The sequence below is a fragment of the Cherax quadricarinatus genome, chromosome 23 (assembly GCF_038502225.1).
Source record: "Cherax quadricarinatus isolate ZL_2023a chromosome 23, ASM3850222v1, whole genome shotgun sequence".
NCBI classification, from domain to species: Eukaryota; Metazoa; Arthropoda; class Malacostraca; order Decapoda; family Parastacidae; genus Cherax; species Cherax quadricarinatus.
The window spans coordinates 39,709,239-39,735,271 of NC_091314.1; the positions used below are offsets into that span (position 1 = coordinate 39,709,239).

General features: G+C 39.1%; 1 protein-coding gene across 2 annotated transcripts in view; it reads left to right on the plus strand.

The window, feature by feature from the left end:
• Positions 1–26,033, plus strand: part of LOC128685688 (ATP synthase mitochondrial F1 complex assembly factor 1) — a 162,204-nt gene that overhangs the window by 39,544 nt on the left and 96,627 nt on the right. For both annotated transcript variants that reach the window (XM_070088101.1, XM_070088100.1), the window contains exon 3: positions 24,437–24,581. In XM_070088101.1, coding sequence (XP_069944202.1) covers positions 24,437–24,581 — 145 coding nt within the window. The remainder of the gene's footprint in view (positions 1–24,436; positions 24,582–26,033) is intronic.

Consider the following 26,033-nt stretch of genomic DNA (forward strand, 5'->3'; position numbering starts at 1 on the left):
AGCAGCATATGTGTGGAGACCTAGGATAACCAAAAAAGTCAGACAGACGTATTCCCATTATGGTCCCTGTACCATATGGTACAGTGTACCATATGGTATAATGTACCATAGGTAGTAGGTTGGTAGACAGCAACCACCCAGGGAAGTACTATCGTCCTGCCAGACGACTGTGAAACAGAAACCTGTAACTGTTTTGCATGATGGTAGGATTGCTGGTTTCTTTTTCTGTCTCATAAACACGCTAGATAACAGGGATATCTTGCTACTCCTACTTACACTTTGGTCACACTTCACAGACATGCACATGCATATATATATATACATACATCTAGGTTTTTCTCCTTTTTCTAAATAGCTCTTGTTCTTCCTTATTTCTTCTATTGTCCATGGGGAAGTGGAAAAGAATCTTTCCTCCGTAAGCCATGCGTGTCGTATGAGGCGACTAAAATGCCAAAATGCCGGGAGCAATGGGCTAGTAACCCCTTCTCCTGTAGACATTTACTAAAAAAGAGGAGAAGAAAAACTTTATAAAACTGGGATGCTTGAATGTGCGTGGATGTAGTGCAGATGACAAGAAACAGATGATTGCTGATGTTATGAATGAAAAGAAGTTGGATGTCCTGGCCCTAAGCGAAACAAAGCTGAAGGGGGTAGGGGAGTTTCGGTGGGGGGAAATAAATGGGATTAAATCTGGAGTATCTGAGAGAGTTAGAGCAAAGGAAGGGGTAGCAGTAATGTTGAAGGATCAGTTATGGAAGGAGAAAAGAGAACATGAATGTGTAAATTCAAGAATTATGTGGATTAAAGTGAAGGTTGGATGCAAAAAGTGGGTCATAATAAGAGTGTATGCACCTGGAGAAGAGAGGAATGTAGAGGAGAGAGAGAGATTTTGGAAGATGTTAAGTGAATGTATAGGAGCCTTTGAACCAAGTGAGTCATTGTGGTAGGGGATCTGAATGCTAAAGTAGGAGAAACTTTTAGAGAGGGTGTGGTAGGTAAGTTTGGGGTGCCAGGTGTAAATGATAATGGGAGCCCTTTGATTGAACTTTGTATAGAAAGGGGTTTAGTTATAGGTAATACATATTTTAAGAAAAAGAGGATAAATAAGTATTTCTTTATTTAGTAATTTTAGCATACATACAGAGGTACAAAAAAATACAGGTAAGAGCAGCATGCCAAAGCCACTTATATGCATAGCATTACGGGCTGGCTTAAAATTAACTTAAGATTAACTAAGCAATGATGAAATCAGTGATAAAACATTATTGTAAACAGATAACTATAAAGCACAAATGAGTATTACAAAGACAGGTCATATGGTTGCATGCATTGCTGTACATTCAGTCGAATGGAGTATTCTGTTAGGTAGTGTATTTAAAAAAATAACAAAGTTAGATTGGGTCCTAGGTTTAACATTTGTGTGATATAATTGTGAGTAACATATAGGATATACAATTTATAAGGTTCAGTTATTCAGTATTTATTTGGTTTTGAGTGAGTAAGTGATCTTTGAGAAGAGACTTGAATTTATAAACAGGTAGTGTTTCTTTTATATTTACAGGTAATGAATTCCAGATTTTAGGGCCTTTTATGTGCATTGAGTTTTTGCATAGCGTGAGATGGACACGAGGAACATCAAAGAGTGATCTGTGCCTTGTGTTATGGTCATGTGTTCTGTTGAGGTTGGCAAGGAGATGTTTGAGGGGAGGGTTAATATCAGAGTTAAGTGTTCTATGTATGTAATAGGTGCAGTAATAAGTATGGATGTTTTGTATGGTGAGTAGGTTGAGTGTTTTGAATATTGGTGGAGTGTGCTGCCTGTAGTGAGAATTTGTTATCATTCTAACTGCAGCCTTTTGTTGGGTAATTAGTGGTCTGAGATGGTTAATTGTTGTTGAGCCCCATACACAAATTCCATAGGTGAGATAGGGGTAAATAAGAGAGATAAAGGGCCAGGAGGGCTGACTGTGGAACATAGTACTGTATCTTCGATAGTATGCCTACAGTCTTGGAAATTTTCTTAGAAATTTGTTGTATATGTGTATGAAATTTGAGTCTATTATCTAGGTGGATTCCTAAGAATTTTCCCTCTGTTAGCTTTGTGATAGGTGATCTGTTTATCGTTATGTTAAGAGGTACATCTGTAGCTCTGTTACCAAACTGAATGAAGTAGGTTTTGTCAATGTTTAGTGTAAGTTTGTTAGTCCTCATCCAGGTAGATATTTTCTGTAATTCAGTGTTTACAGTATTGGCTAGCGTGACTGGGCTCGGGTGAGAGAAGACGTATGTAGTGTCATCTGCAAAAAGTGTGGGTTTGAGTAATTGCGAAGCATTTGGTAGGTCATTTATGTATAGGAGAAAGAGAAGAGGGCCAAGGACACTTCCCTGTGGGACACCAACTGTAATTGGTTGAGCGGAAGAGCTTGCCCCATTTGCATACACATATTGGCTTCTGTTGCTGAGGTATGACTTGAGGTAGTTGAGGGAGTGCCCTCTAATACTAATGATGCTGACAATTTTACGTGGAGCAAGTCATGGTCAACTGTATCAAAAGCTTTACGTAAATCAATGAAGATCCCCAGTGGGACTTCTTTTTTCTCTATTGCAGTGTATATATGTTCTAGCATGTGTATAATAGCATCATTAGTATTTTTATTAGGCCTGAATCCAAATTGGCAGGGGTTGAGAATGTTTTGGGAGACGAGGTAGGAGTAGATTCATTTATGAATTAATTTTTCGAAGATTTTTGAGAGAGGGTGTAAATTGGATATTGGCCTATAGTTATTCAACTCTGTTTGGTCTCCTCCTTTATGGATCGGGGTGACCCTTGCTATTTTGAGAGCTGTAGGGAAGGTGGAGGATTCAATGGATTTGTTAAAGAGTGTTGCAATGATTGGTGATAGTACTTGTGACACTTTTTTGTATATAAAGGGTGGTAAGGTATTTAAATCTCCTGCCTTGTTTTTTAGTGTGTTGATAATAAGGTAGACTTCGTATGGGTTAGTCGGAGCTAGGAACAGTATGTTCGGGTAGTTGCCAGTGAGGTAGTCATTTGGTGGGGTATCTGAGCTTGGGATTTTATTGGCAAGGTTTTGTCCTATAGTGGAGAAGAAATCATTGAGTCTGTTTGCTGTTTCTGTTGGTGGGAGTTGGGGTTCATCTGATTTTGCTAATTTTATTTCGCTATTTCGTGATATCTTTTTTGTTCCCAGAATTTCTGATAGGGTCTTCCAGGTCTTTTTTATATCACCTCGTAAGTTGGATAATCTGTTCTCATAATACAGTTTTTTTGCCCTTCTTATCAGGCTGGTTTGGTCTCTGGTTATGTGACCCATTCTGTACTGTTTTTCATATCGGTGTTTTGTATTTATGGATTTGAGAATGCTGGGTGTTAGCCAGGGACTGTTCAGTCTCTTAGCTGTCATCTGTTTAGTTTTTTTAGGGCAGTGCTTGTTATAGAGGTATTGGGTCTTTTTTAGAAAATTATTAAAACATTCGTCAATATCTGTATAGATTTCTAGCTCAGTGTGCCAGTCAATGTTTGTTACTGCTGTTGTGAAGTTATTAATGGCTGCCTCATTGTGAAGTCTGAAGGTGACTTTAGTAGTGTCTTGGGGTATTTTACCAAGAGTTGTTATGAGGAAAGTAGGGTAGTGGTCTGTGGTATTATCTGTAATTATGCCTGATTTTAAAGGGGATATGGTGTTGGTCCAGATGTGGTCAAGTAGGGAAACACTAGTCTCCGTAACTCTTGTAGGTTTTGTTACTGTTGGTAGCAACATGCAGTTACTCATTGTGTTTGTGAATTCAGTAACGTGTGGGTCCTGGTCTTGCAGGAGATTTATATTGAAGTCACCTGACAGTAGTAAGTTATCTTTGTTCATGCATGCATCAGTTATCATACTTCCTAGGTTTTGACTAAATTGGCTAATGTTTGATTGTGGAACTCTGTAGATGTTTATCGCTGTGAGAGGTTTTTGTAGGTATTTGGATTTGAATTTAGCTATTATATATTCCCCATGTTCATCCCTTGTGCAAGTATTAGTGATACATTCTAGTTGGTCTGAGTAGTATATAGCTGTGCCACCCCCTTGTTGGTCTGGCCTACAGTTGTGTATGGCTGTGTAACTAGGAATGGCATAGACATCTGTAGTATCAGGCTTTAGCCAGGTTTCAGTTAGTGTAATGATGGACATATTGGCATGCAAGGAATTTAGTAATGCTAGGAGGTCATCGTAATGCTTGCTTAAAGATCTGATATTGTAGTTAAAGATAGTTATGTTGTTGTTGGCTCTGAGAAGTGCCTTTGATTGTTCTGCTGTGTAGTAATTACAGTAACTGTTTGAATCATTTAAGTCATTAAATAAGAGGTTGGTATCAGGATCAATGCTTGTAATCATAAGATTTGTAGTGAATCTATAGTTAGAATTAAGTATAAAACAAAGTAAATATTCTAAATAATAATAATAATAATAATATAGCTAAAAAAAGCTAGCACCTGAATTATTTAACAAATGTAAAAACAATGAGCTAAGGTAGTTTTTTAAAGCTAAAATAAAGGAGACAATATAAAAGGGACTAAAATAATTTGTGGTGAACAAATAAAGTGATGATCAAATAATGGAGCTTGGGAATATGATAGTAGGTAGTACTTTAAAGGTAATTCTTTAAAGTTAGAATTACAATTTAAAATTATAATATAAAAGGGACTAATATAAGTTGTGGTGAACAATAAAGTGGTAATCAAATAATTGCACTAGAATTGAGCTAGAATGAGCTATAGTACAACTAGATTTAATCTAATAATATAACAATACAAATTAAAAATAGCACCAGTCTCTCACTAGTAATTGCAATATGGTCTAATATAATGAATTTGTTATTGACTATAGTACAACTGAGTTTAATCTAATAATATAAAAAAGGCACAAGACTCTCAATTGTAATTGCACTAAGGTCTTATATAAGTTGTTTACAAGAATTAGAGTATAACTAGATTTAAATTGACAAGATAAAATATACAAGTTAAGGTAGCAAAAGAATAAAAAAAGTAGAAAAAAAATATATGAGGTAGTTGGTACTAGTTAGCAAAAGATAGTTAAGGGCCTTGAACAATAATATAATTGAAATATACACTAATTGCACACACAATATAGTCACTAAGATATGAAAACAATCTTAGAGTAGGAATTATAATATAAACTTATAATATAAAAATACAAATTGAAATGGTACTTGCAATTGCACTAGAGTCTGGTATAGGTTGTTGACAAGATCAGGAGTATAACTAGATTTAAATTGACAAAATATAATTCACAATTAAAGTACCAAAAGAATAATAGTAAAAAATAACAAGGGTAATGTCTTGGTTATAATATGATAGTAAGATGGTAGACAGTTACACAGGTACAAAGGATAATATAAAGGTTGGAGTTGAATATGCAAACTTGAAAATTTGGCAACAAAATGTTATGGGAAGTATAAAATAATGTTTAATGTACAAAAGTAAAATTGACTGGTAGTAAATATGGTGTTTAATAAAATTTTAGTAATAACGATTACAAAAAAGTGAAAAAGTAATGTTTATTTCATTCAATATTGCACTGGTAGTTATACTAGAGGTTATATGGCAGTACAAGGTAATTAAGAGTATTCTAAGATAGTAAATGTGGTATTAAAACAGGTAAAGGTAATTAGACAAGTAATGGTTATTAAATGTCAAAAATGTTAAGAGTAAATTGAAATTATAGTAAAAATGATAATTATTAATTTTAGTAAGTAATATCAATTGATAGTATTTAAAAAAATATGAGGTAGTAATATGGACAGAGAAAGTATCAATTCAGCTAATGTTTAAGCAAACAATAGTAAACAAGAAAATTACATAAGGTGACTTATGCTTACTAGTAAAATCACAAAATGAGGTAGTTGATTATTTAATTACTAAGAGATTGTACAATGAAATTTGAACAATAATGGAGCAAAACATTCACTACACTATGTAGGCTTTTAGGTTGGACATTGTTTAGTTATTCTCTGTAAGATTAGTATCCCTGAGAAATCGTGATAGATCATTCTCGTTCGTTATTGTGTACAGTTGACCTACATTTGTTTTCCTAACAAGAATTTTCCCATCTCGTGTGAAGCATTGGTGTATTGTGTCATTATTCTCCCGCTTAAGTTTTCTGACTCTATACAGGAGGTTCTGACGTTTCTTGGTAAGACACTCGTTTATGTATACCTCTTTCTTTACTTTAATAGATGCAATAATTAAGTCTTTTTTCCTGTCATGTGAGTGGAATCTAAGCATAACACTTTTTCTACCATGGGATCCTAGTAACCTGGCTTCTTTTACAGTGGACCCCCGCATAGCGACTTTAATCCGTGCAAGAGGGCTCTTTGTTATGCGAAATGATCGGTATGCGAATGAATTTTCCCCATAAGAAATAATGGAAATCAAATTAATCCGTGCAAGACACCCAAAAGTATGAAAAAAAAAAAAATTTACCACATGAAATGTTAATTTTAATACACACAAACTGAAAAAGGCATGCACAATTACATGACACTTACTTTTATTGAAGATCTGGTGATGATTGATGGGATGGAAGGAGGGGAGAAAGAGTGTTAGTGTTTAGAAGGGGAATCCCCTTCCATTAAGACTTGAGGTGTCGAGTCCTTTTCTGGGGTTACTTCCCTTCTTCTTTTAATGCCACTAGGACCAGCTTCAGAGTCACTGGACTTCTTTCGCACAACATATCTGTCCATAGTGGCCTGTACCTCTCGTTCCTTTATGACTTCCCTAAAGTGTGTCACAACATTGTCAGGGTACAGGTTGCCAACACGGTTTGCAATAGCTGTGTGAGGGTGATTTTCATCCATGAAGGTTTGCACTTCAAGCCACTTTGCACAGATTTCCTTAATCTTTGTAGTAGGCAACTTCTTCAATTTCTCTCTCCCCTCCTCTGAACCAGTTTCCTCAGGTCTGGCCTCTTGCTGTTGAAGTTGATCTATCAGCTCATCAGTGGTTAGTTCTTCATTGTCCTCCTCCACCAACTCTTCCACATCCTCCCCACTAACCTCCAACCCCAAGGACTTTCCCAATGCCACAATGGATTCCTCAACTGGCATAATCCTCTCAGGGTTAGCCTCAAACCCTTCAAAATCCCTTTTGTCTACACATTTTGGCCACAGTTTCTTCCAAGCAGAGTTCAAGGTCTTCTTAGTCACTCCCTCCCAAGCCTTACCTATAAGGTTTACACAGTTGAGGATATTAAAGTGCTCTCTCCAAAACTCTCTTAGAGTCAGTTGAATTTCTGAGGTCACTACAAAGCACCTTTCAAACAGAGCTTTTGTGTACAGTTTTTTGAAGTTTGCAATAACCTGCTGGTCCATGGGCTGCAGGAGAGGAGTGGTATTAGGAGGCAAAAACTTCACCTTAATGAATTTCATGTCCCCTTAAAGTCGCTCTGCCACGTCTATAGGATGACCAGGGGCATTGTCTAACACCAGGAGGCACTTAAGTTCTAATTTCTTTTCAGTTAGGTAATCTTTCACATTGGGGGCAAATGCATGGTGTAACCAGTCATAGAAAAAGTCCCTAATGACCCATGCCTTACTGTTTGCCCTCCACAGCACACACAAATTCTCCTTGAGGACATTCTTTTGCCTGAACGGTCTGGGAGTTTCAGAGTGATACACTAATAAAGGCTTCACTTTGCAATCACCAGTAGCATTGGAACACATCAACAAAGTAAGCCTGTCTTTCATAGGCTTATGTCCTGGGAGTGCCTTTTCCTCCTCAGTAATGTAGGTCCTGCTTGGCATTTTCTTCCAAAACAGGCCTGTTTCATCACAATTAAACACTTGTTCAGGTTTCAGTCCTTCACTGTCTATGTACTCCTTGAATTCCTGCACATATTTTTCAGCTGCTTTGTGGTCCGAACTGGCAGCCTCACCATGCCTTATCACAATATGTATGCCACTACACTTCTTAAATCTCTCAAACCAACCTTTGCTGGCCTTAAATTCACTCACATCATCACTAGTTGCAGGCATTTTTTTAATTAAATCCTCATGCAACTTCCTAGCCTTTTCGCTTATGATCGCTTAAGAAACGCTATCTCCTGCTAGCTGTTTTTCATTTATCCACACCAATAAGAGTCTCTCAACATCTTCCATCACTTGCGATCTCTGTTTCGAAAACACAGTTAAACCTTTGGCAAGAACAGCTTCCTTGATTGCCTTTCTGTTGCCCACAATAGTAGCGATGGTTGATTTGGGTTTCTTGTACAACCTGGCCAGGTCAGCGACACGCACTCCACTTTCATACTTATCAATGATCTCTTTCTTCATCACTATTGTAATTCTCACCCTTATTGCTGTAGGGTTGGCACTAGAAGCTTTCTTGGGGCCCATGGTCACTTATTTGGCAGATAAAATCACCAAAAACACTGTAATAATACGAAATGTTCCGATTGTATGCTTGGATGTTACCGCGGAGGCAGGCTGGTAAACAATGCCGCCAGCGGCACATGTGAGGCTGGCTAAGGGCGCACATTGGACGCGTCTCGGACGAATAGCGTTGAGCGGGTTTTTTAGCGGTATGCGAGGCAAAATTTTTGCGATAAAAGCGAGCGGTATGCGGATTGTACGTTATGTGATGGCGACGGTATGCGGGGGTCCACTGTATTTCTGACTCTGGTACAATAACACTTGTTTGGTCCTTTATGATCTGCAGAGTAATTTCTTTACTGTTTGTTTGGTTCATATCACTGGGAAAAAGTGGACTGTTAACTATTACTGCTTCCGATAGTTTATCTTGCTCAGTTTTATCTTCTTGGAGAGCAAAGTAGTCACTGAACTGGTTATCTAAGTTGTTCTTCCATTCTTTTACTGCTTCTTCAACCTTTGTATTAAGAGATATTATTTGTTGGGTATGGCTATCTATGACTGTTTGGATGGTCTTGTCACAGTTAGTCATTCCTGGTGTTGATAACTTTTGTTCAAGACTGAGGATTTTGTTCTCGAGTTGTGTCATCCTGGTGTCTTGTTTTGTTAGCGTCTCTCGAAGATTCATATTTTCAATAACTAAGTTGGAGATGTATGTTTTTAGGGTATCTGGATCGTTGGTCATACCTGAGAGACTACTTGGTAGGTTGAATCCGGGGAAGAGAGGGGAGGATGGGCTGGTGGCAGCCATGTTTGTTGTTATTGTTGTGGTGTCGCCTTGAGCGGTGGTGAGCGGGGTAGTTGCTGGGCCGGCGTCCTCCTGGCTACACTTGTTGAATAGTTGATTTTTCGGTGTTTTCTTGCTGGCCTTGGTGCTGTTTCCTCTTAGATTGCGCCTCATAATACTACAGGAATTGTTGTAGTTAAGAAGAAGTTGTAGTTATACAAAGCTTAGGGTTACGTTGTTCGGCTGGCAGCGGGGTGTTGCTTTCGGTTTGTGGGCAGTCTTCCTTTGATCTCTATTATTTTCGATTTGTAGGTTTCACTGTTGGTAATCTTTGGTCATTCTGGGTGCTACGTTGGGTAGTGCAGTTTTGCTTGTAACTAGGTCATCATAGGAGCATTGGTAGCTCTGATAGTTGGAGAAAAGTACGGAGCTTGGAAGTCGCTGCTGCCGCTGCCGCTAACACGAAAACCACTTGATATACAAGATATGAATCACTTTCTAGTTGTAGCTACACTGAGAGTAAAAGGTAGATGAGATACAAGGAGAATAGAAGCATCAGGGAAGAGAGAGGTGAAGGTTTATAAACTAAAAGAGGAGGCAGTTAGGGTAAGATATAAACAGCTATTGGAGGATAGATGCGCTAATGAGAGCATAGGAAATGGGGTCGAAGAGGTATGGGGTAGGTTTAAAGATGTAGTGTTAGAGTGTTCAGCAGAAGTTTGTGGTTACAGGAAAGTGGGTGCGGGAGGGAAGAGGAGCGATTGGTGGAATGATGATGTAAAGAGAGTAGTAAGGGAGAAAAAGTTAGCATATGAGAAGTTTTTACAAAGTAGAAGTGATGCAAGGAGGGAAGAGTATATGGAGAAAAAGAGAGAGGTTAAGAGAGTGGTGAAGCAATAAAAAAAGAGAGCAAATGAGAGAGTGGGTGAGATGTTATCAACAAAATGTTATCAACAAATTTTGTTGAAAATAAGAAAAAGTTTTGGAGTGAGATTAACAAGTTAAGGAAGCCTAGAGAACAAATGGATTTGTCAGTTAAAAATAGGAGAGAAGAGTTATTAAATGGAGAGTTAGAGGTATTGGGAAGATGGAGGGAATATTTCGAGGAATTGTTAAATGTTGATGAAGATAGGGAAGCTGTGATTTCGTGTATAGGGCAAGGAGGAATAACATCTTGTAGGAGTGAGGAAGAGCCAGTTGTGAGTGTGGGGGAAGTTTGTGAGGCAGTAGGTAAAATGAAAGGGGGTAAGGCAGCCGGGATTGATGGGATAAAGCTAGAAATGTTAAAAGCAGGTGAGGATATAGTTTTGGAGTGGTTGGTGCAATTATTTAATAAATGTATGGAAGAGGGTAAGGTACCTAGGGATTGGCAGAGAGCATGCATACTTCCTTTGTATAAAGGCAAAGGGGACAAAAGAGAGTGCAAAAATTATAGGGGGATAAGTCTGTTGAGTATACCTGGTAAAGTGTATGGTAGAGTTATTATTGAAAGAATTAAGAGTAAGACGGAGAATAGGATAGCAGATGAACAAGGAGGCTTTAGGAAAGGTAGGGGGTGTGTGGACCAGGTGTTTACAGTGAAACATATAAGTGAACAGTATTTAGATAAGGCTAAAGAGGTCTTTGTGGCATTTATGGATTTGGAAAAGGCATATGACAGGGTGGATAGGGGGGCAATGTGGCAGATGTTGCAGGTGTATGGTGTAGGAGGTAGGTTACTGAAAGCAGTGAAGAGTTTTTACGAGGATAGTGAGGCTCAAGTTAGAGTATGTAGGAAAGAGGGAAATTATTTCCCAGTAAAAGTAGGCCTTAGACAAGGATGTGTGATGTCACCGTGGTTGTTTAATATATAGATGGGGTTGTAAGAGAAGTAAATGCGAGGGTCTTGGCAAGAGGTGTGGAGTTAAAAGATAAAGAATCACACATAAAGTGGGAGTTGTCACAGTTGCTCTTTGCTGATGACACTGTGCTCTTGGGACATTCTGAAGAGAAATTGCAGAGATTGGTGGATGAATTTGGTAGGGTGTGCAAAAGAAGAAAATTAAAAGTGAATACAGGAAAGAGTAAGGTTATGAGGATAACAAAAAGATTAGGTGATGAAAGATTGGATATCAGATTGGAGGGAGAGAGTATGGAGGAGGTGAATGTATTCAGATATTTGGGAGTGGACGTGTCAGCGGATGGGTCTATGAAAGATGAGGTGAATCATAGAATTGATGAGGGGAAAAGGGTGAGTGGTGCACTTAGGAGTCTGTGGAGACAAAGAACTTTGTCCTTGGAGGCAAAGAGGGGAATGTATGAGAGTATAGTTTTACCAACGCTCTTATATGGGTGTGAAGCATGGGTGATGAATGTTGCAGTGAGGAGAAGGCTGGAGGCAGTGGAGATGTCATGTCTGAGGGCAATGTGTGGTGTGAATATAATGCAGAGAATTTGTAGTTTGGAAGTTAGGAGGAGGTGCGGGATTACCAAAACTGTTGCCCAGAGGGCTGAGGAAGGGTTGTTGAGGTGGTTTGAACATGTAGAGAGAATGGAGCGAAACAGAGTGACTTCGAGAGTGTATCAGTCTGTAGTGGAAGGAAGGCGGGGTAGGGGTCGGCCTGGGAAAGGTTGGAGGGAGGGGGTAAAGGAGGTTTTGTGTGCAAGGGGCTTGGACTTCCAGCAGGCATGCATGAGCGTGTTTGATAGGAGTGAATGGAGACAAATGGTTTTTAATACTTGACGTGCTGTTGGAGTGTGAGCAAAGTAACATTTATGAAGGGGTTCAGGGAAACCGGCAGGCCGGACTTGAGTCCTGGAGATGGGAAATACAGTGCCTGCACTCTGAAGGAGGGGTGTTAATGTTGCAGTTTAAAAACAGTAGTATAAACCTTGGTAATAAATACCGACAAGTTGGTTTAGAAAGACACATAAGCAAACACTATAACATATTTATTAGAAAACGTTTCGGTCCTGGGACCTTGATCACTTCTATCATACAGAGGTAGAAAGACATTATATATAGGCGGAGAGTGAGGTGTGACGCACGTGACCTGAGGAATGTCATAAGAACATAAGAATGGAGGAACACTGTAGAAGGCCTACTGGCCCATGCGAGGCAGGTCCTTATCAAAACAACCTCTGCCTATGATGAGGACGGGTAGACGATGAAATCATGTGACTCCTGTGTTGTTGGGTTGGTGCTGCTTAAGTATCATGTATGCCAATGTTTTTGAAATTTTGTAGTTTCCAGTGTTGCGTTCTATAGTTTCGGTGACAGCGATTAGTGAGGCTTCTAGGCACCGTCGGCGTCTGAGGTCTGGTTCGGTGAGAACGAGTTGTGCCTCATTCCAGTTCATCAAATGCCCCGTGGAGTCTCTGTGGAGGACACATGCGTACCTTACATCGTCTCTGTTAGAGGCATTTCGATGCTCATTCAGGCGGACTGCAAGATCTCTGCCTGTCTCGCCTACATATTTCTTGGGACAGAACCCACAGGGGATAGTGTAGACGCCTGCTGTAGAAGTTAGAGGTGTGGGGCTGCGTTTCGTAGTGAGGTCTTTGATAGATGATGTGTTTATGGTGGAAACGTTGATGTTACTCATAGCAAGTGCCCTGCGAGTATTCGTGGCAACATCACCACATGGGAGTACTATGAACTGTTTAGGGGGCTGTTCCATGGGCGGTTTGTTGAGGATAGCTTGTGCCTTGAGTCTGCAATCTCGGATGAAGAAAGATGAGAACTGAAGACGTGTAAAGGCTTGTGTTATGTAAGTGCATTCTTCTTCTAGAAAACAAGAGCTGGAGATGCGAAGAGCTCTCAAGAAGAAGCCAATGAGGACTCCTCTCTTAGTGCGGGTGTCTTGGTGTGAATAAAAGTGTATAAGATCGTCCTTGTTGGTAGGTTTTCTATACACTTTGAAGAGAAGTTTGTCACTGTCGGGAGATCTGCGCAGTAGAACGTCGAGGAAAGGAAGTTTGCCATCATTTTCGAGTTCAAGTGTAAACTTTATTGATGGTTCAACTGCATTGATCTTGTTGAGAAGGGCCTGGATATTGAGACGTCTCGGATAGAAAACAATGTAAGGTACGCATGTGTCCTCCACAGAGACTCCACGGGGCATTTGATGAACTGGAATGAGGCACAACTCGTTCTCACCGAACCAGACCTCAGATGCCGATGGTGCCTAGAAGCCTCACTAATCGCCGTCACCGACACTATAGAACGCAACACTGGAAACTACAAAATTTCAAAAACATTGGCATTCATGATACTTAAGCAGCACCAACCCAACAACACAGGAGTCACATGATTTCATCGTCTACCCGTCCTCATCATAGGCAGAGGTTGTTTTGATAAGGACCTGCCTCGCATGGGCCAGTAGGCCTTCTACAGTGTTCCTCCATTCTTATGTTCTTATGACATTCCTCAGGTCACGTGCGTCACACCTCACTCTCCGCCTATATATAATGTCTTTCTACCTCTGTATGTTAGAAGTGATCAAGGTCCCAGGACCGAAACGTTTTCTAATAAATATGTTATAGTGTTTGCATACGTGTCTTTCTAAACCAAAAACTGTAGTGAAAGTTTTTCTTTTTTGGGCCACCCTGCCTTGGTGGGAATCGGCCATTGTGATAATAAAAATAAATGGTACAGTGTACTATATTGTACATTGTACCATAGTGTACATTGTGCCATATGATACCATTGTATGATACAGCACCATTGTACCAAAAACTGTAGTGAAAGTTTTTCTTTTTTGGGCCACCCTGCCTTGGTGGGAATCGGCCATTGTGATAATAATAAAAATAAATGGTACAGTGTACTATATTGTACATTGTACCATAGTGTACATTGTGCCATATGATACCATTGTATGATACAGCACCATTGTACCATATGGTACAATGTGCCATATGGTTCAGAACCATACAATTTCTCTTCAGATTCACTTCCATCAGTCTTAATGTTATAAGTTGGGAAGAGGAGAGGCAGAATTCACCCGGGGAGTGAGAGCTTCCTTGCTGCCAGGAATAGCGAACAAAGCCACATTGGCGGCGCTCCCACAACACAATGCGGGCATCCAGATTTTTTCTGTATTGCACACACTGACCACCCAGACCCATTTTCTTAGATGTAGGCCTACCAGCCTTCTAGAGCTAAATTTGAGGCCACTAGAAATTTGGCGTAGTTCTACAGTTTGGACCCACAACTCAAAGCTGTAGAACTACTGCACGGACCCTGAAAGGGTTAATCAAACTTCCATAACATTTCTCCATAAAGCCACATATTTTAGCACACTAACTTTACATACAGTCATGCATCACTTAACAACAGAGATATGTTGTGAGGAATGTGTCGTTAGGCGAGTTTCATCGTTTTGTGAACATAAAATACAGTGGACCCCCGGTTAACGATTTTAATCCGTGCAAGAGGGGTAATTGTTATGCGAAATAATCGCTATGTGAATGAATTTTCCCCATAAGAAATAATGGAAATCAAATTAATCCGTGCAAGACACCCAAAAGTATGAAAAAAAAAAATTTTGCCACATGAAATATACATTTTCCCACACACAAAGAGAAGGATACATGCACAATAGTAGAGTAGTACATGCACAGTATATATTGTGCATGTACTAGTCTACTAAATGAAGAATAAATGACACTTACCTTTATTGAAGATGCAGCAATGACTGATGAGACACTGTGTCCTGGGAGTGCCTTTTCCTCCTGAGTACTGTAGGTCCTGTTTGGCATTTTCTTCCAGAACAGGCCTTATCACACTGTGTATGCCACTACGATTCTTAAATCTCTCAAACCAACCTTTGCTGGCTTTAAATTCACCAATATGAGCACTAGTTCCAGGCATTTTTCCCTGTTCACCTGGGTGTTAGTCGACTTGTGTGGGTTGCATCCTGGGAGACAAGATTAAGGACCCCAATGGAAATAAGTTAGACAGTCTTCGATGACACTGACTTTTTTGGGTTATCCTGGGTGGCAAATCCTCTGGGGTTAATTGTTTCTTGGTATTATCAATAAGCCACACCAACAACGGTGCTACAGCAGCAGCAGCAGCTGACAGTGCAGCAGCAGCAGCAGCTGACAGTGCAGCAGCAGCAGCAGCTGTACCACCAATACTAGCGATGGTTGATTGGTGTTTATTATACAACCTGGCCAGCTCGGAGACATGCACTCCACTTTCATACTTATCAATGATCTTTTTCTTCATCTCTATTGTAATTCTCACCCTTATTGCTGTAGGGTTGGCACTAGAAGCTTTCTTGGGGCCCATGGTCACTTATTTTCCAGAAAAAGCACCGAAAACACTGTAATAATACGAAATATTCCGATTGTATGCTTGGATGTTACCGCGGAGGCTGGCTGGTAAACAATGCCACCGGCGGAACATGTGAGCGTGGCTCAGGCCGCACATTGGACGCGTCTCGGACGAAAATCGGTAAGCGGGTTTTTAAGCGGTATGTGAGGCAAAATTTTTGCAATTAAAGTAAGCGGTATGCGAAATAATCGCTATGTGATGCCATCGTTATGCGGGGGTCCACTGTATACTTAAACCCAGAGTATACTTAAACACACCTAGGCTATATGGTTTGTTTGTTTTTTCATCATAGATTTATTTGTAAACAGATAATTCACCATGAATGTTCCTCTCTGTTAATGAAAACCTTTCAGTTTTGGGGTCCACGTTTTCAAACTTTTTAAGGATTTTGTCGAAATCTGCTGAAGCTTCTGTTAAACCCTTTATTTTGAATTTTTTTAGGGGTTCTTTTTCTTCTTTTGCAGGGACCATGATTAACAAAACAATATGCAGTTCACCCTTTGAGGGGTCCAGATCCTCAATCTGAAAATTCCCTACAGGGTCCAAGAATTAAAAAAAAAAATGATTATTTTTTCTTATGAAATGGTAGAAAATTTTTCTCTGAAGATAGTAAAACAAAAAGTATAAAATTTAATAAAAAATTGATGAAATTATACTCGTGAATTTTGCTTTGTCAGCATTATTTATGCATCGGCAATATTACCCACTTTGAGTCCTATTTTCAGAAAATTAATGTTCCATTAAACTATATTCTTAGCAATTTTACTAGTATGTGTTCCATTTTATCTATTGAGCACAAGAAATCTCCCAATCAACTACTATTTCAACTACCCAATAGTGTGATCGGAAATTGGTAATTTGGCCACTTTCACACAAAGTTCAAAATATTTCAATTTCAAAATAGGGTCCAAAATAAACAATGCAGGCATTCCTGGGACTAAAATAACATTTCTAATGTTTATTACTATGTTACCAGGCTTTACAGATGAATTTCATTTTGATTTTTTATTAACTTGAAGAATTTTTATTCACACCAAAAAATAGAAGATTTACTGTTATGCAGTATTGTAATAATTATATAAGTAATATCAGTGCATTCGTGAACGCACATTAGACCCACTAACTGACATGTATTGCACTTGTGATATGATTTATTTTCTCTTGAACATCAGCAAAAATCGAACATTTCCGCTACTTTGAGTTCAATTTCAAGCTATTTTCAGTATTGAAACCAATCATAGTTATCTCTATTTCTGTAATATGTCTTCCATTCTGTCAAATAAGACCAAGAAACCATGAATTTGTACAACTGTAAAAACCATATGAAAATATACAGCAAAGTCACTGTTTTTTCTCATTATGCACTGCGTGCTACAGGATTTGTTTTATATGGTGCACACTTACCACATAGATGCATTCTCTCATATCTAGGCCCAAATTTTCTGCTCACAGCTTACCTGAGTGAGCTGAGCTTATGATGTAGTACTAGGGCTTGGACCCTGGCTTGAAACCCGTAGAGCTACAGGAGGGACCCCTCATAGGGTTAACCCTTTCAGGGTCGAGAGGCCCTCTCCTAAACTTGTTCTCAGGGTCGAAAATTTTTCGTAAAAAAAAAATATTTTTTCTTATGAAAACATAGAGAATCTTTTCTCGATCATAATGACACCAAAAGTATGACATTTGATGGAAAACTTAGGGAATCATGCTCTCGCGAAGTTAGTGGTCTCGACGATGTTTACACATCAGCAATTTCGCCCATTTTGAGCCCTATTTTCGGCCAATTCCAGTGTACTAGTCAACAAAAATCATAACTATTTCGCTAGAACTCCATTTTTTCTATCAAATAAGTACAACAAACAACCCATTTACCGATTTCAACAATCCAATAAAGTGGTCAGAAATTAGCAATTTTGCCAATTTCACACAGATTTCAAAAGATGCCAATTTCCAAATAGGGTCCAGAATAAACAAGACAGACATTCCTGGCACTAAAGTAACATTTTCTCTGTTCATTAACCCTTTCAGGGTTTCGGACGTACTAGTACGGCTTATGCACCAGGGTTTTTGACGTACTAGTACGCCTAAATTCTAGCGCCCTCAAATCTAGTGAGAGAGCTGGTAGGTCTACATGTGAAAGAATGGGTCTATGTGGTCAGTGTGCTCAGTATAAAAAAAATCCTGCAGCACACAGTGCGTAATGAGAAAAAAAAAACTTTGACCGTGTTTTTGGATTAAAACAGCGACTTTGCACTGTATTTTCGTATTGTATTTATTATTATATTCTAGTTTTCCTGGTCTCATTTTATAGAATGGAAGACATATTACAGAAATTGAGATGATTTTGACTGATTTTGCAAAGAAAAGTACCTTGAAATTGAGGTCAAAGTAGCAGAGATGTTCGATTTTTACCAAAGTTCAAAAGTAAACAAATCATGCTATGTGTCCAGTATACGTCAACTGGTGAGTCTGATATTCTTTCACAAGTGCACTGATATTATTTATACCATTTCTACACTAATGCAGTAGTCTGCATAACAGTAAATCTTCTATTTTTTGAGAATAAAAATTCAAAGTGAAAAGCAAAAGAATGTAAGAGGGGCATGGGGATGTGGCTAATGAACCGAGGAAATGTTATTTTAGTGCCAGGAATGTCTTTCTTGTTTATTCTGGACCCTATTCGGAAATTGGCGTCTTTTGAAATTTGTGTGAAATTGGCAAAATTGCTAAATTCTGACCACTGTATTGGATAGCTGAAATCGGTAAATGAATGGTTTCTTGTACTTATTTGATAGAAAAAATGGAGTTCTAGCGAAATAGTTATGATTTTTGTCGACTAGTACACTGGAATTGGCCGAAAATAGGGCTCAAAGTTGGCAAAATCGCCGATGCTTAAACCTCGTTGAGACCACTAGCTTCGCGAGAGCATAATTCCATAAGTTTTCCATCAAATTTCATACTTTTGGTGTCATTATGATCGGAAAAAGATTATCTATCTTTTCATAAGAAAAAAATAATTTTTTTTTTTTTTTTAAATTTCGGCGACCCTGAGAACAAGTCTGGGAGAGGGCCTGTCAACCCTGAAAGGGTTAGTCATGTCCCCAGGCCCCTCTTACATTTCTTTTGCTTTCCACTTTGAATTTTTATTCTCACAAAAAATAGAAGATTTACTGTTAAGCAGACTAATGCATTAGTGTAGAAATGGTATAAATAATATCAGCGCACTTGTGAAAGAATATTAGACTCACCAGTTGACGTGTATTGGACGCTTAGCATGATTTGTTTACTGTTGAACTTTGGTAAAAATCGAACATTTCTGCTAATTTGAGCTCAATTTCAAGGTACTTTTCATTGTGAAACCAATCAAAATCATCTCAATATCTGTAATATGTCTTCCATTCTATAAAGTGAGACCAGGAAAACTAGAATACAACCATAAATACCATATGAAAATATAGTGCAAAGTTGCTGTTTTAAACCAAAAACACAAAGTTTTTTTCTTTCTCATTATGCACTGTGCTGCAGGATTTTTTTTATACTGCACACACTGATCACATAGACCCATTCTTTCATATGTAGGCCTACCGGCTTTCTCTTGCTAGATTTGAAGGCGCTAGAATTTATGCGTACTAGTACGTCAATAACCCTGGTGCATAAGCCGTACTAGTACAGTGGACCCCCGCATACCGTTGGCATCACATAATGTTAAATCTGCATACCGATACATTTTATCGCTAAGATTTTGCCTCGCATACCGCTAAAAAACCCGCTCAACGCTATTCGTCCGAGACGCGTCTAATGGGCGGCCTGAGCCAGCCTCACATGTTCCGCCAGTGGCATTGTTTACCAGCCAGCCTCCGCGGTAACATCCAAGCATATAATCGGAACATTTCGTATTATTACAGTGTTTTTGGTGATTTTATCTGCAAAATAAGTGACCATGGGCCCCAAGAAACCTTCTAGTGCCAACCCTACAGGAATAAGGGTGAGAATTACTATAGAGATGAAGAAAGAGATCATTGCTAAGTATGAAAGTGGAGTGCGTGTCTCCGAGCTGGCCAGGTTGTATAGTAAACCCCAATCAACCATCGCTACTATTGTGTCCAACAAAACGGCAGTCAAGGAAGCTGTTCTTGCCAAAGGTTCAAAAGGCTAGGAAGTTGCATGAGGATTTAATAAAACAAATGCCTGCAACTAGTGATGATGTGAGTGAATTTAAGGCAAGCAAAGGTTGGTTTGAGAGATTTAAGAAGCATAGTGGCATACATAGTGTGATAAGGCATGGTGAGGCTACCAGTTCGGACCACAAAGCAGCTGAAAAATATGTGCAGGAATTCAAGGAGTACATAGACAGTGAAGGACTGAAACCTGAACAACAAGTGTTTAATTGTGATGAAACAGGCCTGTTTTGGAAGAAAATGCCAAGCAGGACCTACATTACTCAGGAGGAAAAGGCACTCCCAGGACATAAGCCTATGAAAGACAGGCTTACTCTGTTGATGTGTTCCAATGCTAGTGGTGATTGCAAAGTGAAGCCTTTATTAGTGTATCACTCAGAAACTCCCAGAGCGTTCAGGCAAAAGAATATCCTCAAGGCTAATTTGTGTGTGCTGTGGAGGGCAACGCTGTATAGCCCTTGTGGCTTAGCGCTTCTTTTTGATTATAATAATAATGTGGAGGGCAAACAGTAAGGCATGGGTCACTAGGGACTTTTTCTATGACTGGTTACACCAAGCATTTGCCCCCAATGTGAAAGATTACCTAACTGAAAAGAAATTAGACCTTAAGTGCCTCCTGGTGTTAGACAATGCCCCTGGTCATCCTACAGACGTGGCAGAGCGACTTTATGGGGACATGAGCTTCATTAAGGTGAAGTTTTTACCTCCTAATACCACTCCTCTTCTGCAGCCCATGGACCAGCAGGTTATTGCAAACTTCAAAAAACTGTACACAAAAGCTGTGTTTGAAAGGTGCTTTGTAGTGACCTCAGAAACTCAATCGACTCTAAGAGAGTTTTGGAGAGATCACTTTAATATCCTCAATTGTGTAAGCCTTATAGGTAAGGCTTGGGAGGGAGTGACTGAGAGGACCTTGAACTCTGCTTGAAAGAAACTGTGGCCAGAATGTGTAGACCAAAGGGATTTTGAAGGGTTTGAGGCTAACCCTGGGAATCCTTTGCCAGTTGAGGAATCCATTGTGGCATTGGGAAAGTCCTTGGGGTTGGAGGTTAGTGGGGATGATGTGGAAGAGTTGGTGGAGGAGGACAATGAAGAACTAACCACTGATGAGCTGCTAGATCAACTTCAACAGCAAGAGGCCAGACCTGAGGAAACTGCTTCAGAGGAGGGGATAGAGAAATTGAAGAAGTTGCCTTCTTCAAAGATTAAGGAAATGTGTGGAATGTGGCTTAAAGTGCAAACCTTTTTTGATGACAATCACCCTAACACATCTATTGCAAGCCGTGCTGGTGACTATTACACTGACACTGTTGTGAAACACTTTAGGAAAGTCATAAAGGAACGAGAGGTACAGGCCACTGTGGACAGATATGTTGTGCAACAGAAGTCCAGTGACTCTGAAGCTGGTCCTAGTGGCATTAAAAGAAGAAGGGAAGTAACCCCAGAAAAGGACTTGACACCTCAAGTCTTAATGGAAGGGGATTCCCCTTCTAAACACTAAGACTCTCTCCTCCTCCCATCCCATCAATCATCACCAGATCTTCAATAAAGGTAAGTGTCATGTAACTGTGCATGCCTTTTTCAGTTTGTATTAAAATTAATATTTCATGTGGTAAATTTTTTTTTTTCATACTTTGGGGTGTCTTGCACGGATTAATTTGATTTCCATTATTTCTTATGGGGAAAATTCATTTGCATAACGATGAGCTCTCAGGAATGGATTAATATCATTATGCGGGGGTCCACTGTACGTCGGAAACCCTGAAAGGGTTAACCCTTTCAGGGTCAGAAAGCCCTCTCCTAAACTTGTTCTCAGGGCCTGAAATTTTTCGAAAAAAAAAAAATATTTTTTCTTATGAAATGTTAGAGAATTTTTTCCCGATCATAATGACACAAAAAGTATGAAATTTGATGGAAAAACTCAGGGAATTATGCTCTCACGAAGTTAGCACTCTCGGCGATGTTTACGCTTCGGCGATTTTGCCTACTTTCAGCCCTATTTTTGGCCAATTCCAATGTACCAGTCGACCAAAATCATAACTATTTTCCTAGAATTCCATTTTTTCTATCAATTGAGTACAAGAAACAACCCATTTACCAATTTCAACTATCCAGTAAAGTGGTCAGAAATTGGCAATTTTGCCAATTTCACTCAAATTTCAAAAGATGCCAATTTCCAAATAGGGTCCAGAATAAACAAGACAGACATTCCTGGCACTAAAATAACATTTCCTCTGTTCATTAGTCACATCCCCAGGCCTCTGTTACATTTCTTTTGCTTTCCAGTTTGAATTTTTATTCTCCCAAAAATAGAAGATTTACTGTTATGCAGACTACTGCATTAGTGTAGAAATGGTGTAGAAATAAAATAAATAATATCAGCTCACTTGGGAAAGAATATTAGGCTCACCAGTTGACGTGTATTAGACGCATAGCATGATTTGTTTACTTTTGAACTTTGGCAAAAATTGAACATTTCTGCTACTTTGAGCTCAATTTAAAGGTACTTTTCATTGTGAAACCAATCAAAATCATCTCAATTTCCATAATATGTCTTCCATTCTATAAAATGAGACCAGGAAAACTAGAATACAGTGGTCCCTCGCTTTTCGTAGTTCTCGGCAATCATAAATTTCGCCAATCATAGGGGTATTTTCGTATAAACATGGACTGGCTTTTCATAGGTTGACTCGCAAATAGTAGTTCGTCCGGGACGCGTATGCACGGTGTGAGCCGGGGAGCCCTCCCTACCCAGCCTGTCTGGCATTGTTTACCAGTGAGTGAAGGTCCCCTCAAGTGCTCCTACGAAATATTTCATAATATTCCACTCATTTTAGTGCTTGCAAGTACTAAATAAGCTACCATGGCTCCAAAGAAAGCTCCTAGTGCCAAGCCTGTGGTAAAGAAGGTGAGAAATATGTACAGTGACAAAGTCTTGGGCCATTTTAGGGAAGTGTTAAAGAGATGCCAGAAACAGAGCTCTCTCCACAGTTACTTTGTGAGACAGGACTCCAGTGACTCTCAAGGTGGTCCTAGTGGCATTAAGAAACAGAGAAGAGAAGCAGCCCCAGAGAAGCAATTGGTACCTGAGGTGTTCCTGGAAGGGAATTCCCCTTCCAAACTGTAAACAATCCAATCTCTCTCCTCCTCCAGTCTCCCATTCACTAAGAAGAATCTCCAATAAAGGTAAGTGTTATGCTGTTAATGTTTCATTCATCATTTCCCATTGTATTGTTTATGTACTACATCTATATTTCATGTAAAAAAATTTTTTGTTTTAGTACTTCTGGGTGTCAGGAACGGATTAATTGTATTTACATTATTTCTTATGGGGAAAATTGATTCGCAAATTGTAAATTTCGTTTATAGTGGCTCCTCCAGGAACGGATTAATTACAAAAAACAAGGGACCACTGTACAACCATAAAAGCCATACAAAAATACACTGTAAAGTCACTGTTTTAAACCAAAAACACAGTCAGATTTTTTTTTCTCATTATGCACTGTGTGCTGCAGGATTTTTTTTTATACTGTGCACACTGACCACATAGACTCTTTCGTATGTAGGCTTACCAGCTTTCTCTCATTAGATTTGAAGGCACTAGAATTTATCAGTATGTACTAGTACGGCACCAACCCTGGCGTGCAAGCCGTATTAATACAGCACCAACCCTGTAAGGGTTGAATGAAGCACAAGAGAAAATGATGCTATGAAGAGATGTGGTAAACACGAGATGTATGAGGCTAATGTCAGCATAACACGGGCATTCTGTTTTACAGTAAACTTTTTTATGAGTAGAGAGAGGACACATTAGAATAATGGTAAAAAGTACAGTATAGTAAATACATATATTAAATACATAATCCAGTACATAGTTATTTATTATCCTTATCAAGTATTATGTACTGTACATGACTGTACGTGCTATACTTTTATATGACTGGCAGCTCAGTAGTTTTGTTTACTTCAACGTTATATATGCGGTCCATTATTGACTGAAACATTATGTGACGTGAGTCTATAATTTAGTTTGTGTGTACATGTGTTACATGTGTGGATAGTTATTTGACTACTGTTAAAAGCTTTTAATATAATGTTTTGTAAGTAAATTTAGTCATATTATTTCTTTTGAAACTTTACTTTTATTCTTTAACTTTTTACAGTTTTAGAGTTTTTTGTGTGTATGTTTATATTATAAAGGTAGTAGGTTGGTAGACAGCAACCGCCCAGGGAGGTACTACCGTCCTGCCAAGTGAGTGTAAAACGAAAACCTGTAATTGTTTTATATGATGGTAGGATTGCTGGTGTCCTTTTTTCTGTCTCATAAACATGCAAGGTTTCAGGTATGTCTTGCTACTTCTGCTTACACTTAGGTCACACTACACATACATGTACAAGCATATATATACACACCCCTCTGGGTTTTCTTTCTAGTTCTTGTCCTTGTTTATTTCCTCTTACCTCCATGGGGAAGTGGAACAGAATTTTTCTCCGTAAGCCATGCGTGTTGTAAGAGACGACTAAAATGCCAGGAGCAAGGGGCTAGTAACCCCTTCTCCTGTATATATTACTAAATGTAAAAGGAGAAACTTTCATTTTTCCTTTTGGGCCACCCCGCCTCGGTGGGATACGGCCGGTGTGTTGAAAGAAAGAAGAAAGTTTATATTATATATACAGTGTGGGGAAAATTATTATTTCTGCAATACATTTATGTGAGTGGTGATATATATTGAATTTTAAAATATTGGTTTCCTGTGACAACAGAGAATCTCCTGAAGAATTCCTCTCCAAGTTTGCTAAGAGCAAAGATGTGAAGGAGAGCCAGTCTGGTGGGCAGGGATTCACACAGAAAGCTAAGAAATCCAAGGAATCTCTTCCAAAAGGCTCTTATGCTTTTGCTCCACAAAAGGTACTCATTTTTAATTTCATAAAAGCTCTAAAATTATTGTTTGTGAGCGTTTGTGTCAATCTTCTAATAATTCTGCTGTTTGTCTTTGACAGTGAGTGTGTGTTAGCCTTATGATAATTGTGTTCTTTGTTAATGTCAGTGAGTTTGTTTTGCCTCTAATAATATTGTTTTTCTGTCATCAGTGAGTGTGTGTCAGTCTTGTAATAATCCTGTTGTGTGTGTGTGTGTACTCACCTAATTGTACTCGCCTAATTGTGGTTACAGGGGTCGAATCATTGCTCCTGGCCCTGCCTCTTCACTGGTCACTACTAGGTCCTCTCTATTCCAGCTCCATGAGCTTTATCATACCTCATCTTAAAACTGTGTATGGATCCTGCCTCCACTACAATGTTTTGCAGGCCATTCCACTTCCTGACAACTTTATGACTGAAGAAATACTTCCTAACATCCCTTTGTCCTGCCCCATTGCCTTTGAGGTATTTAGTTTGCTTAGCAGCCTCTTCAGCTCCTCCTTGGTTGTATGTATTGTGTCTAGCACTTGATGGTGTACCCTCCCACTCCGGTTTTCTGGTGTCCTTTCTGTCTCCATTGTAAGCACTTCTCTAAATCTCATGTTGAGCTCCTCACATACTTCCCAGTCGTTTCTCGTGATTTCCCCTCCTTCCTTCCTCATCCTGATTACCTGGTCCTTGACTGTTGTTTTCCTCCTGACTGTTGTTTTCCTCCGGAATTATGCTCTCACGAAGTTAGCGGTCTCAACGATGTTTACGCATCGGCGATTTTGCCCACTTTGAGCCCTATTTTTGGCCAATTCCAGTGTACTTGTCTACAAAAATTATAGCTATTTTGCTAGAACTCCATTTTTCTGTTGAATGAGTACAAGAAACCACCCATTTACCGATTTCAACTCTCCAATACAGTGGTCAGAATTTAGCAATTTTGCCAATTTCACACAAATTTCAAAAGATGCCAATTTCCAAATAGGGTCCAGAATAAACAAGAAAGACATTCCTGGCACTAAAATAACATTTCCTCTGTTCATTAGTCATGTCCCCACGCCCCTTTTACATTCTTTTGCTTTCCACTTTGAATTTTTATTCTCACAAAAAAATAGAAGATTTACTGTTATACAGACTACTGCATTAGTGTAGAAATGGTACAAATAATATCAGCGCACTTGTGAAAGAATATTAGACTCACCAGTTGACGTGTATTGGACACATAGCATGATTTGTTTACTTTTGAACTTCGGTAAAAATCGAACATTTCTGCTACTTTGAGCTCAATTTCAAGGTACTTTTCTTTGTAAAACCAGTCAAAGTCATTTCAATTTCTGTAATATGTCTTCCATTCTATAAAATGAGACCAGGAAAACTAGAATACAACAATAAATACCATACGAAAATACAGTGCAAAGTCGCTGTTTTAATCCAAAAACACGTTCAAAGTTTT